The 13815-nt window shown below is 51.2% G+C and overlaps 1 protein-coding gene across 1 annotated transcript in view; it reads right to left on the reverse strand.

Moving 5' to 3' along the window:
• Positions 1 to 13815, reverse strand: part of LOC122382227 (syntaxin-1A-like) — a 47260-nt gene that overhangs the window by 2874 nt on the left and 30571 nt on the right. Inside the window, exon 9 of the mRNA XM_043367286.1 lies at positions 4394 to 4481. Within this exon, the coding sequence (XP_043223221.1) occupies positions 4395 to 4481 (87 nt within the window). The 3' untranslated portion in view covers position 4394. The remainder of the gene's footprint in view (positions 1 to 4393; positions 4482 to 13815) is intronic.

Here is a 13815-nt window from a genome sequence, read left to right on the forward strand (position 1 = left end):
GAGAACGAGACGGCTTCTCGGTGAAATTGTTCTCGGCAATAAAAGGCAATGACTAGATCTAGTTTGTACTTTGTTGAAGTCATGAAGCTAACAATCGTGTTGGATTCACGCATAAGCGCCGAATTACCGTCAGTCGGTCAGCTGTATGTAGATCTGTTAACCGGGGCGTCACTCTACACGCCTACCTTAGCGGGCGTCGGCGCACATGCCCCACAGCTCACAGAACAATTTAAACCTAAAGTACGAACATCTTAAAAAAGTCATATTTGACCGTGGGTCCGGAAAATGAAAGGCTCCTATTTTAACCCTCGCCGGCCCGTAAACGGTGTTTTGCCACCTTCGCCCATGCAGGGGGGGGGGGGTTGGTGCGACCCCCCCCCCTGGCGTTTGAAAACGAAGCGTCGTAGAGCTTAGCGGAAAAGACCAACGGATTGCTCTCAACGAGATCTCGCGATTGGTGGTATATTTTTTGGTCCTAGGACAACATTTGACCCACTTATGACCGGTCAAAGGTCAAATTTTCGGAAAAATCAAACTTTTTCATATTTCCGCGCCAATTGCGGCAAAACGGTAAGAGATATCGACTTGAAACCAGGGCCTCGGCTAAGGAATTTTGACTGGTGGGCCACTTGGGCAGCGACATGGACTGGCCTTCGTAGCCATAGCCCCCCTCCCCCAATTTTCGATTTCTCCCCAGATTTCGGCCACTTTATTCTGCAAAAAACGTCAGGATGGCATTCAAAAAATGTAAAAAATGTAAAAAAAAATGGGCTCGACCCCCCCCGACTCTTCAGAAAGAGAGGAGAGAGTAGGGACCCACAACCCTCTCAGTGGTGATACTCCCGCGGTGCACATAAAATTGCGCAAGCACGGAATATATAGTCTACGACATATCGTAGTACATATCGACATATCGACATGTCGTAGACTATATATTCCGTGGCACAAGTATGCACACAATATTGACGCAGATTATAAAACTTTGGACGATAACTTACGGCCGTGAGTGGATCGCTCGCCGACTAGTCGGAGATTCGGAAGCGGTCGGCCGGGATCGGGCGTTGTTGGATGGATCGGGAGGAATTGTGAACAGCACGATTGCAACTTTATATATAAAGTGGGTTGTAGCAGGAACCCCAAAAGGGGGTTGTAGCAGCAACCCCAACATCTCTGAAAATGATCATTAAGCCTATTGGTGTTGCATGGAAAATAATTGACTCAAAAGCCCAAGCGCACTGCACAGCCCTGATATTTTCTTTAAAAAAAAACTAAGTTATGTACACGTTCACTTCTGGTGAACAGTGTCCCAAACTTCAGATTTCTCTTGGGTGTCTGAGTGGAAAATTCGAGCCACCCAAAATGTGAGAGTGGAAAATTATCCATTCTTATTCTTGAGTGTCATCTTCAGCCCAAATGAGAAATTTTTGGAACGCTGACTGTGAACGGTTCGAAATTCGTCCAACTGGTCAGATGTGTGACTGCAAGCATCATACCGGTCGTGAAGACGCATAATATCGCTTGCAGACTTCAATCGGCTGGAAGTCGCCGACACTACCTCTAGTTTGACTCTGGCTTATATCGTGTATCGGCGAGCCGTCTGAGATCGCTCGCAGGCTTATCCCCGACCGTCTGAACTGGTCTGTTCTTTATTCGTAGTTTTCCTTGTAACCGACTGGTCTGCGGCAGATGCTTATGTGACTGCAACCACTCGATCGATCGGAAAGCTTGCAAGAACTCTCGCAGACCTCGATCGGCTGGAAGCCGCCGACACTATCTGTAATTGACAGAGGCAGACGTCTTTCGCGATTATTGCATAAAAGTTAAAGCCTCGGTCACACTTCACCGGATTGGACCAGCGGACGAGAAACGGACGAGAACTGTCAGCGTCCGGTGATATCCGGTTGTTTCCGTTGGACGTCCGTTTGTCATCCGTTAATGTCCGTTCCATGTCCGGTGGTGTCCGGTTGAGCACACCGGACACCACCGGACATGGAACGGATATGAACGGATGAGAAACGGACGTCCAACGGAAACGAACGGACATCACCGGACGCCGTCCGTCTCTCGTCCATTGGTCCAATTCGGTGAAGTGTGTCCGAAGCTTAGTCCACTATAGTTCACTTTTTACCCCAAGAGGATATTGCAAACAATAGGTTGAAGTTTTTTCACAAGAATATGTTTCACCGATGGGTACTTTACAGCCTGAAAATGTACGATAAGATCTGCTAATTCAATTAGAAACGTGAAAAATGTGAAAACTTAGATTTTTCGGAAAATTACTGGTGGGCCAAATGTTTGAGGCTGGTGGGCCATTTCGGGTCACTGGTGGGCCATTTGGCCCACCAGTTAACATGTTAGCAGAGGCCCTGCTTGAAACCTTCACTATCGTGATCCTTGATCAATTCTCTATCGTTTGGTGTGTATTTCGATGTCATAACTCTAAAAATGATGCGTTGGGAGCATCGGAAGTCTGCAAGGTCATTTGTGCATTGGGTCACGTCAGGCGTGTGACGTCACTGACCTGACCCTGACCCAAAATGAACTACAAGAAACAACCGACGGTGCCTGAAATGGATAGCAAATTCGAATTCAGGGCATCAAAATACCCCGAAAAGGCATACAAGTGCAAGAAGTCATTACAAGTCAACCGAGGTCACTGACCTTACCTTGACCTTTATAGTGACCTTCAAAATGTCAACAGACATTGTGCCAATGTCAAATCAGCCAGTTTTGATTCTAAAACAATCCATCAGTGCGTCAGGTCAGTCGGCATTTATACCATTGTGAAGCAATCTCCAATTTAGCGTAAATCTGGCCGGAGGTTGTTCCCTTTATGACGTCATAACTCCGTGACCTGACATGACCTTGACAAAAAAATTACCAAAAGTTGCGCAAAGGATGCCCCAAAGGGTACTGAAAATTTGAGCAGGCTATCTGAAACGGTTCGGCGTGTAGCTAAGAAAAACCTCAGGGGGGGGGGGTTGCACCAAACCCCCCCCCCCTACATGGGCGAGGGTTAAGGTGGCAGCTAGAAAAGGTCAGGACTGAGGATAGAAGCCAGTAATTTGAGTTTCAGTTACCTATATGGGAACTATGGTAGTCCAAAATCGACTCATTCCGCGTATGCGGATTACGGAAAGCTTCTTTTGTGACCAATTTTTCACGACCGTCAAAGAAGCCAACAGTGGTTTGCCGGTGTCTCTAGGGTCAGCTCAATTGCCATGGACAAGTTTCTAACTATCTCGGAGTCGGGCGTCGCTCGGAGCCGGGCCGGGCTGTGGCACAGAAAGCAAACGGCACTCGTCAGTCCAGCGCGGCGGAGTCTCGGCTCGTGGACGGTTAGGCTGTGCCGCCGGACTCCGATGTGCTGCGGCACAGCCTACCAGCCCACGAGCAGAGCGGCGCTCCGCGCTGTCTCTGAATGCACCTTTATCAAACTCCGCGAACAAATGCGTTTTGAGCCAATAAGCAATACTGAACCTCGATTCAAAAGTGGCTGGAGAGATTAAAAAGTCATTCAACAGTCATCCGAGTGGCATATCTGAATCCTCCCTTCTAAATATTTGCAAACTACTGTCTATACATGAACCAATGTGTGGACCGCATTGGTAATCTTAACAAAACAAGTGCCAGTGACACAACACGCAACTGCGAAATGAGACAGCGCGACAAACAGGCGAAGAATGAACCACGACATCGCAAAAAATATTCATCTCGGAAAAGGGTAGGCATGTAAGATTTACATTGTTGGATTGGACACACAGGTCGCAGATAATGGCAATGCACTGAAGTGGCCAGTGGTTACAATGCCCACCGTCAATTTAGGCGTTTCTTCCAATCTCTGGATGCCCAGAAGACGCAAAGGCACACCCATCTAGCTTTCCTTCCGATAAGGTAATGCTAAGACTAGGATCTCGTCATCATTTCGTCTTTATCGTCGCCATTATGGCGAATATCATCAGATTGAACGATCCTGAGGTCAATCAATACGAATGAACGGCGAGGTAGGTAGGTATTCTTCGGTATTGGCATTGTCCTCTAAACTGATGTCTGTCATGCATTTACCATTGTTCATGCGAAAAGTTTGGTGACATATCGGTACCTAACTATGCTAATAGAACCCATTGAACATAGGAACCAGTCGATTCCTGTTCAAAAAGATTTTTTGTCTAGTACCTATTCTAGACCAAGTTTAGTAGACGATCTAGACCAAGAGGCAAGAGGACGACACTGCCGTCAAAGTAGTGTCCGGTAGAAGTTACAGTCGTTTTTTTGTGTGTGATTAAGAATGACGTTTATCGTAGGAAGCCAGTGAACGTTGTTGGACTGTTCTTCAAATGTTTTATGTTGGCAAAAAAGCAGTCGCTACACATGAATATTGAATAGCACTTACCTTACTCGCCCAAACCGAAGTAGCCGCCCACTGTAGACACTAAGCATACAACCAGAATTGTGACACATATCAGGATCATGATCTTCTTCTGCAGCGTGCAAACAGAAAAAAGTCGTGTTAGTACAGCGCTAGGAGCGCGGCAATGCAGGGCGTGCGGCAGGCACATAAGTAGGCAGCACACCAGGCGGAGCAGGGCTTCGCTCTATATAATTCAGTGTGGAGACGCGGCCACAGTCGGGTTATCAATAGTGGGCTGCTGGGAGGGCCGCACCGCCCCTGCGACATCGACGTCGCTATTGACACTGAGACCGACGCCTGTTGGGTATTGACGTTGACACTCAGACCGACGCCTGTTGGGTATTGACGGGACATCAGCATAAACGGTAACTATTAGCAGCGGCGATAACTGATAAAATTATCAGCACAACGATCGAGAAGACAATATGAATGCATTGATAAATGATAATGCATAATGGCGAAAACACTGTCGCGCAATGACAAGAACACTTACGACAAAACCCGCAGGTGGTGGCAGACACATTGAAATGAATACCGCATATGTGAGAATTCGCATTACGGGAGATCCTTCCTGGATCCGGATCCCTACGGGAGATCCGGCTCCTGGATGCCGGATGCGTTCTTTTTTAATCGGTGTCGAGGCGCACATACTGCGTAAATATGCCGCCTGAACAAAAGAAATAAACGAAAATAATGTAACGTAACGATCTCAGAACACAACACAGCACACAAGTCTAACTGCACACAAGTCTGCGGCTCTGCGCGATACCCAAAAGTTCCTGATGCCCGTTCTTACTACGCAAACCTGGTATTGGCTATGCCTATACAATGTCTATTTACGGACCTAAAGCTCCTCATTTGTCGAATTGGCGACGTATGTAACATTCCAGAAGCAAGCAATTTGCTTAAAAGTCGAAGGCTCTAAAGTTGCTTCAAACATGCTCTGGACGGTACAGTCTTCCTCATTACCACTGAATCGCCAGGCTTTTTTGCAATGAGCTGGATCCTGGATAGGTCACTGTTCGTTACGAAGTGATTGCGAGAGGATGTGCCGTACCTACCTAGTGATTCCATAAAAAATCGACGAGTAGCACATAGGGAAGTATACCTACCAGGTAAGGAGACAGGAGGACGCACCCACTCATTAACTATGTAGACTGAACTTAAAGGCTACCGCTTCATCATCAAGAGGCAGAGGAAGAAGACATTTTAATTGCCTGCACATCCGGAACACCTGTGTTATACCGTCGGCACGGAGCGTGCAGTCGAGCCGAGGTGCTCGCCCTGCGCTGGTCGCCGAGCCGGCGCGCGGTGTTAGCGCCACGGGCGTCTCCCCTCTGTCAATCAGCAGCAGCTGTGAAGGCCGCGCCGACCGCCAATCTCCGCGGACGGAACTGCGCCCCACTTGTGCCACAGATCAACGCAGAATCAATATCGCCGCCGGCGGCCGGCTGTGTCGAGCCGCGTCTAATTCAGACCGGCTCTCCAGCGGGCGGAGGCGCCGCCCGCTGGAGAGCCGCCCATTCGGCTGAGTGCACCGCCGGCTGGCTGAGCCGGATGGGCGGCCGGCGCGGCGGTGGGATGGGCGGCGGCCAAACGGCCCTGTCACCGGCGCTCGACACGACACAGCCCAGCCACGGGGATGGGGCACCGGCCACGCACGGCGAGCGGCCGACGGCCGCCGCCAGGGATGGATAGGGACGGCCACGCCCCACGGCTACAGACGGCATCCTCACCGGCCATCTCCTATCGTTTTTATATGGCGAGTCATGGCTGTGAGCCCAGAGCCTAGCCTAAAAGGTGATTGATTTACGATCAGATGATTGTACACAGTGCCAACAGCCTTTCGACACAAAATCACACTGATAATGAGACAAACCTGATTGAGCGTAATTTTCTTTTTTCGTCGAGCCGTCTACATATGCAGATGTCCAAGTTTTGCAGTCTGCACCTTACCTACCATGCGGTATATGGAGTCCAGTAAACAGCCACCCAATGTAGGCCCTTCGACAAATTATGACGCTTTCTGTCGAGCATTTTCGACCTAAGTTTTAAAAATTGTCTTCGGTTCCGTGTAAGCGTCTCTCCTATTTGGTATTCCGTGGGCCGATCAAATTAGCCCTCGATTCTCAAGTAAATGGCATTCACAGCAAAACTAGCGAAAGTTGGCCGAAGTTATCTATCCTGAGATGGTATACTGCCAGAATGGATGAACTTCAAAAGCATCAAATTCATCCCGACAGCCCCACTGGCGGCTAAGCGCACTTAAAATGGCTCAAGCTAGTTAAACGCCGCAGCCGCCCGGTTGCAGATAAATATTTACTTTTTAATGCACTCCCAGTTCGAGAGCAACGTTCATCGGAGCTCCAACATGCCGTCTTCTTAATGCATAATTGTATCATACCGTAATAGCCCCACAGATGGACAGAACACCGGAGGCACGCCCGTGGAGAAGCCTCGTTGCCCTCCATCCACCTTCACTCTACCATTGCCCGTAATGAAGGGTAGGCCGGCGCGGCGGCCGGGCCGACCGCGCGCGGGCGCGAGTAATGTGAAAGAACGAGGCAGCCCGGATCCGCGCGGCCATCTCGGCGTTAACAAGGAACACATCCTTTATGGTGCGACAATAGCGACAATCAGCCATTGATCTGGGGCGCGCCGGATGCGTCGGACGCTACCGTCGCCGCCGCGCTGAGGAGGCCGCCGCCGTCCCGCGCTCCGGTGGCGGATACTGTGTGTGGGATAGAGAAACGTGCGTGGAAATAAACGGCAGTCCGCACTCTGAGAAGGATATAGTGACCAATTGCAAAAGTCGTGTCTGTTGAATATGCATGTTATAAAGTGTGTGATTATTTTGCTGTTTTATTTTTAACTTAACGCACCTTATAGTTCGTCATAAGGCTTCTTCAAGAACATAGTCACTATAAGCCAAGCAGACTTTGGCCACTGCCATTGATTTTCGATGACGTATCACGTAGGTATAAGTCCTATCAATAGCATGCTGCCCGAAATATAGCTTGGACAGCTATAAAGAACTCACAGGCACAAAAAACATAACGTCAAGTAACAGAAGGCATTGGTAACTATAGGTATCTAAGACCGTATACCCTCTCAAACAAAACGTATACCTACCTATATTATCGTTTTACAATCCCCGTAAGGCTACCTTCAATAAAAGTCGCCTGCCCCGTGAGTGATATTTACAGTGCCTATGTTTACATTAGATCCCATGACGTCAGTACCATGCAGACAGTAGTACAGACGCTCTAAGGCCTTTCCGTCCGGCCGGCTGCGCGAGCCGCATGGTATTGGTCCATTAGCCAGCACGGCGCGTGTCAGACGCTGCTCCGTCAGCACTGCAAGCTTTCATTGGCCGTTCATTTACCGGTGCATTCAGCGGCGATGGCCGATAGGCTGAGCTCAGCTCACAGTGAGAGGCACCGGAGCGACACCGGGGCGGTCAGCTCACCTCTCTGGATACCGCATGTGGGTCAACACGACTACTGCATTACCGCGATGTTTGTGTGAGAGGCAGCGGTATAGGCGCGGGGACTGTTATGTCCATCAGGACAAACCATATTCAGACCACATTCAGCCCAGCTTCGGGGACTGTTCGGTGTCCAGTGTTTGGCAGTCAGAGCAGACCAGAGGTCCGACAGACCAGACCAGGGCAGTGGACAGACCAGACTGGTCAGTTGTCACAGACCAGACCAGTAACCAAACCAAAGCAGCGGCTAGACCAGACCCCTGAGCATGCACTGACTAGTCGACTCCTGCAGCCTAGCAGTCCACATCGCCCGGATACTGTCGGCGACGTCCGGTATCTGCCCCACCACCCACCACCACGCTGTGTACAGAGCAGGTGCCGATCGCTCCACCGCCCGATGTGTCGTCTCTGTCTGTCCCACGCCGGACCAGCACACACTGCCGGCTACCGCTGTGTGTACAGAGCTAGTCCCGCGGACTTCCGCTGGATCTATGGACGCCAATCGCGCTATTGGCAGCGCCACCGCCGCTCCGCAGTGTACTTATCGATAGCGCCAGTAGTAATTTGACCTCTGATGTATGGTCTTCGCCGCCAGGGCCCAGGGGAGGGCTAAACTAATTTATAGTCTCGCATGACAGCGTCGAGTAATTTACAATGCCACGGGTGTAACAAAAGGAAGAAACGGCAAAACAAACAAACGTTAGTGGATAGACTAACTTGCTGAAATTTCTATTTGTATGCCTAATAGTTGAACAAATGTCAAACAAGTTATTTGCTAACATAGCAATGCATAAAACGGTTCCAACCGAAGGCTGACGACTACCAGGTATGTATTCGAAAGTATGAACTAAGGAGGACGCATGCATTACCGTGTGCATTACCGTTCAAACAACATCAGCATGCCTTGCTCGATTACTTGTACGAAAACCCAGACGCCCCTGAACGTTGACTGGTTGACACCTAGTCCGCCGATCCCTACCTGTCGGTACAGTGGCACTATTTTGTTGGTTTGTTTGCACGGGTTGTTTAGCGACCCACTCGCCCGTCTATATTAGCGCCAGTGTGAATGCTGACACGGTGATACCAGGTACTCAGTAGCCGGCACGGTCACACGTATTTACCGGCAGGCGGCATACATCTGCATGTGTCAACGTACCGACCAGAGGCCAGTCTTACCAACATAAATATAGCCGCCTGCCGGATTTGTTTTGCCTGAAGGCCGTTTCACATACGGAGTGTAAGCGCGATGGGCACGTAAGCGGATAGGGCTTTACTGTATGTGAATGTGGTCTTAACCCGGCAGGCGGTGGGCCTACCAGCCACCTTCCACGCGGTGGGGGGGGGGGGGGCACTTTTTTGCCCCCCCCCCCGTATCTCCGAAACTACTGGACGGATCCGGAAAATTCAAACGGCGTTCGATAGCCCTGTCAAATTTGTCGAGGGAAACCAAATTTCATTGACCTCGGGGTCACCGATGACGTCACAGGTCAGGTCAAAGATAAAATGTTTCACCGTTCACAGGGCTTCTAGGGAAAGCGCTATAACACCGAGTAAAACGCATTTTGTCGAAAATCAGCGATAAGGCGTCAGTTGTCTAGTACATATGTTGCTATTAGAGGTCACTGGTCATACCAGGTCAGGTCACAGGTCAGGTCACCAAAGGTCACCAAGGGTCACCACATGAGCCCAACTTTACTAAGGTTATGTGATGCATGTTTTATGGCCAGTTTTTCATTTCCAACTCAATGGTGTTGGTTATAAGACCATCAGGTACGGTTTAGGTCACTTTCTGGTGGAGGTCAGGTCAAGGTCAGGTCAAAAAAGGTCAAATTTCAAAGTTGATATTTTTGCATAAAATGGGTGTCGATTCGATGCAGCTCGTCACGGGGAGTCTAATGGTGGTCTTTGTTTTGCGCTACGAGGTCTAGAATTGCTAAAAATTGAGTTTGAAAATTTGACGTCATCAATTTTGAACAGTTTTTTCGCTATAACTTGGCCAAAAAACGAGGTATCGATCTCAAATTTGGTATGTAGATAGAAGGCGGTAGGGACTATCACATATATTCCGGTTTTTTCGAAATTCAAAAAACTTTTTGGATTTTTTGGCTATTATATTCAAAAAATCTATTTTTTAATTTTTGGGGGTCAAAATCCAAAAAATTCGAAAAACCGAAATAGCAGTTTTGTAGCCCTTTTGATTCCACACCTTTTATGTCTAAAACATTTTTCTGTATCTCTAAAGCTGTAGGCCTGACAGCTCTTCCCGCGAAACCTTTTTTTGGGTCGAAAATGGCAAAAATGACGTCACTCTTACGTCATTAGCGGCCAACCTATCATAGCCTTTGGAAAAATTTTTGGTCACAATGTGCGCTAGCTGCTCCCGGGAGGGTACTGAAAGTTTGGTGACGATCGGCGCGGCGGTTCTCGAGATATATCGAAAAAAGTAAAGGGGGGGCAAAAAAATGCCCCCCCCACCGCCTGGAAGGTTAAGGTAAAAAAAATCCTGCAGGCGGCTATTTTTCTGTTGGTAAAACTGGACTCAGGTATGAATTGGGAGGCTCGGGCCCGTGCCGTTCAAAACCGCCAGAGAGGATACACCTGCGTGCTTCGGTCAGAGGCTCTGCTCCGATGGAGACTCGGGTCACGCCGCCTCTCCCAGCGGCCCGCTCAAAGTGGCCGACTCTCCAGCCGCGGCCACGCCCAGTCTCGTCGGCACGCTGACGTCATTGCCGACACCCGGCGATGACGTCACCGGACAGTGTGTGTGTGACGTCACGGGCCAACTGTTGGCGACGGCGGTTGCTCGTTGGCCGGAGGTGACGCGTGTTGAACAAAAGGGAGAGCGGCCGGCCGGCCGGCCCTGCAGCTCACCGGCGCGGCGGCCAATGGGCCTTAAAGCTCCCGGCCGGCGTTCAAAGGCCGTAACGCCTGAAGTCGGGCCAGCGCGCGGAGAATGATGGCCGCGAGCTGCGGTGTCCTGCGGCGTGGCAACGGCGACCGCCAGACGGGGGCACGCCCGTTCTGCATGCATATCACCAGCACCGGCCGGATGGCGCTCGCGCCACCGCGGAGCCCGCTCACTGGTGTAATGGCTGCTGGTCTTATATGGCCGCCACTACGGGCCCATGGTACCGGCCCTGGCCCGCGGCGCCAGTCCTGACCGATCCCAGCGGCACTAGCACACGGAGTCGGCCCTTCAATAACCGCCGCTCTTGGTTCATGGCGCCGGCCCTGGCCCATGGCATTGGTTCTGGACGCTGACTTGTGACACCGGTCCTACAATAGGCACGTACTCTCGTCCGTTTCACCGGTCCTGGCTCATGACAATTGTTTCCCAGCGGCTCATAGCTGGTCCCTAGTACCGAGTACCGACCCTGACCCATGGCGTCGGCCGTTCAAAGGCTGCCGGCACAGGTCCATGGCGCCAGCCCAGTCGCTCCGTACGGACGGGCGGTATGCGTTCCGCCGGCGGCCGATAGTCGACCTGGCCACCGGAATAAATCGATCGTCGCCGCGGCTTATTGTGGCCGCCGGCGGCGCCCGTCCTGCGGTCGTCGCCGGCCGGGCACGCACCGTCCCGGCCCGGACAGTCGTGTCAGGAGCAGTCATTGTCTGCTGACGGCCGCTAGCCGCTCGGTCGGTACTGCATGCCACTCACTCGGGGGGGGGGGGGGGGGGCACTCATTGAGGCTGAGGTAGGGGACTAGCACTCCCTTGGGGTGGGAGAGGGGAGGGTCGGCACTCACTGGAGGTCGGTCGGCACGCACCGAGTGTGGGAACGGGACCGGCACTCAGTCGGGGTCCATAATCGGCACTCGTCGTTCACTCACATATACCGTGTGATGGGGACTGAGAATGTTTCGGCCGTTTAGAATCTATACAATTCGCCTTGCATGAGTCGTGCATTATAATCACAGGACCATGTTCCACACAACAGCGGCTGTTCCTACGTTTCTTAGTAGCAGCTTGTGCACTGTGTAAGGGTAATGACTAATGGGTATTGTTTGTTTGTTTGTTTATTGGGGCTTTAGGGCGCGTCGACTGCAAAGGTCATTTTGCGCCCATAACGTCGCGCTAGTAAAACAAGTGTTTCAAAAGAAGAAACTTTCTAGATATCAAGACTAGAAAGTAAAAGACTTTATAAAAAAGACAGGGTAAAATAAAACAACGCAAGAGCGTCGTAATAGACAACTGACTAGACAAGGAGACTAGAGAGGATTTGGGTCAGGTCGAGTAAATCGCTTGGAATTTGACTGCGCGGATAAAGGAAAAGATGTTGCCAGATAAAACCCAGGGTGACTCGTCATCCAGCAGGTGGCGGACAGTGGTACCCGGAGCGATGCGGCCGAGGTAGCGCGTCCGGTCTGGTTCTAAAAGTGGACAAGATAAGAGCACGTGAGCGACGGTAAGAGGCGCGGAACAACCGTTGCAAATGGCCTGCTCGTCTCCGCGGAGGAGGTGGCCATGCGTGGCATATGTATGGCCGATTCGGAGCCTGCACAAGATCACCTCGTTGGACCGGTTGTCTTGCAAGCAAGACCTCCATGGCTCCAAAGTCGGCTTCACCTCACGGAGCTTTCCGCCTCCACGTAGGCTCCACTCTGCCTGCCACTCAGAGAGAATGAAAGATCGCACAGCCGAATAAAGGTCACGCGCCGGCAATGGCAGACGTCGAGTGCAGGAGGCTGCGGCCGCGCGCCTCGCGGCCGCATCTGCCAGCTCGTTGCCGTGTATGCCGACGTGGCTGGGAATCCAGCAGAACTGAACAAATTTTCCCGATTGTTCCACTGACTGAAGTCGAGCTAAAATGTCTTGAACGATCGGGTCAACTGGATTAAAACTCCGTAACGCCAAAAGGCTACTTAGGGAGTCCGATAAAATCAAGTAAGAAAGACCGTCCGACACCTCGATAAAACACAGAGCCTTCTCGATGGCGACTAGCTCAGATGAAAACACCGAGGCAAAAGAAGGTAGAGAGAATGAGCGGGTATCGCGACCTGCGATAAAAGCACATCCCACTCCCTCAGGTGTTTTTGATCCGTCTGTAAAAACGGTGTTAAAACCATCGTACGAGACGATGTGTTGCAAGGCCCTGACTCGCGCCTCACAAGGCAGCAAGTCATCCTTCTTAACTTCGGAGAGTGAGAGATCTACTTGAGGTTTTGCGTGTTTCCAAGGCGGAGAGGACGTACCCCAGCTACGTCGTACGACACGTAAACCTATGTTGGCTGCGGAGAAGAGACCTCTCATGCGCGCTCCAAAGCAGAGCGATTGTCGCGCTCTGTCAAGTCGAGTGTAGTAGGTGGAGAAGACGTACGGATACGTCGGATGCGTCGGGAACTGACGCAGTTTCAGCGCATAGCGCATCCCAAGCATCTGGCGGCGTAGGGATAGAGGCGGCTCGTGCGCCTCAGCAAGAAGGCTGCTGCTGGGCGAGGTGCGGAATGCTCCGGTGGCGACACGGATTGCAGCATGATGGACTGCGTCGAGGACCTTTTTGCTGGATTGGCTCGCTGAATCGTAGACAAAAGAAGCGTAATCCAGCTTCGACCGAACTATCGATCGGTACAGGAGAAGAAGGGTCCTGCGGTCCGCACCATAAGATGTGCGAGCAACACATTTTAAAACGTTCAGGGATTTAAAACACCGTTCCCGAAGCGTTCTAAAATGTTCCTTATACGTCAAGCGACTGTCAAAATAAATCCCAAGAAACTTCGCCACCGGCCGAGTGGGAGTCACCTGTCCGTAGAGCTTGATTCCCAAAGCTAGGTCGTCACAACGTCGGCGGCAAAAGTGCACTGCCACGGTCTTCGCTGTGGAAAAACGAAGACCATTCTTACCGCTCCACCTCTCCAAACGTGTTACGGCGAGCTGCAGCTGTCTAGCCGCGTGTCGAGCGCTTGAAGCAGCAAACCAA

The sequence above is a fragment of the Amphibalanus amphitrite genome, unplaced genomic scaffold, assembly GCF_019059575.1.
Source record: "Amphibalanus amphitrite isolate SeventyFive unplaced genomic scaffold, NRLGWU_Aamphi_draft 000135F_arrow, whole genome shotgun sequence".
NCBI classification, from domain to species: Eukaryota; Metazoa; Arthropoda; class Thecostraca; order Balanomorpha; family Balanidae; genus Amphibalanus; species Amphibalanus amphitrite.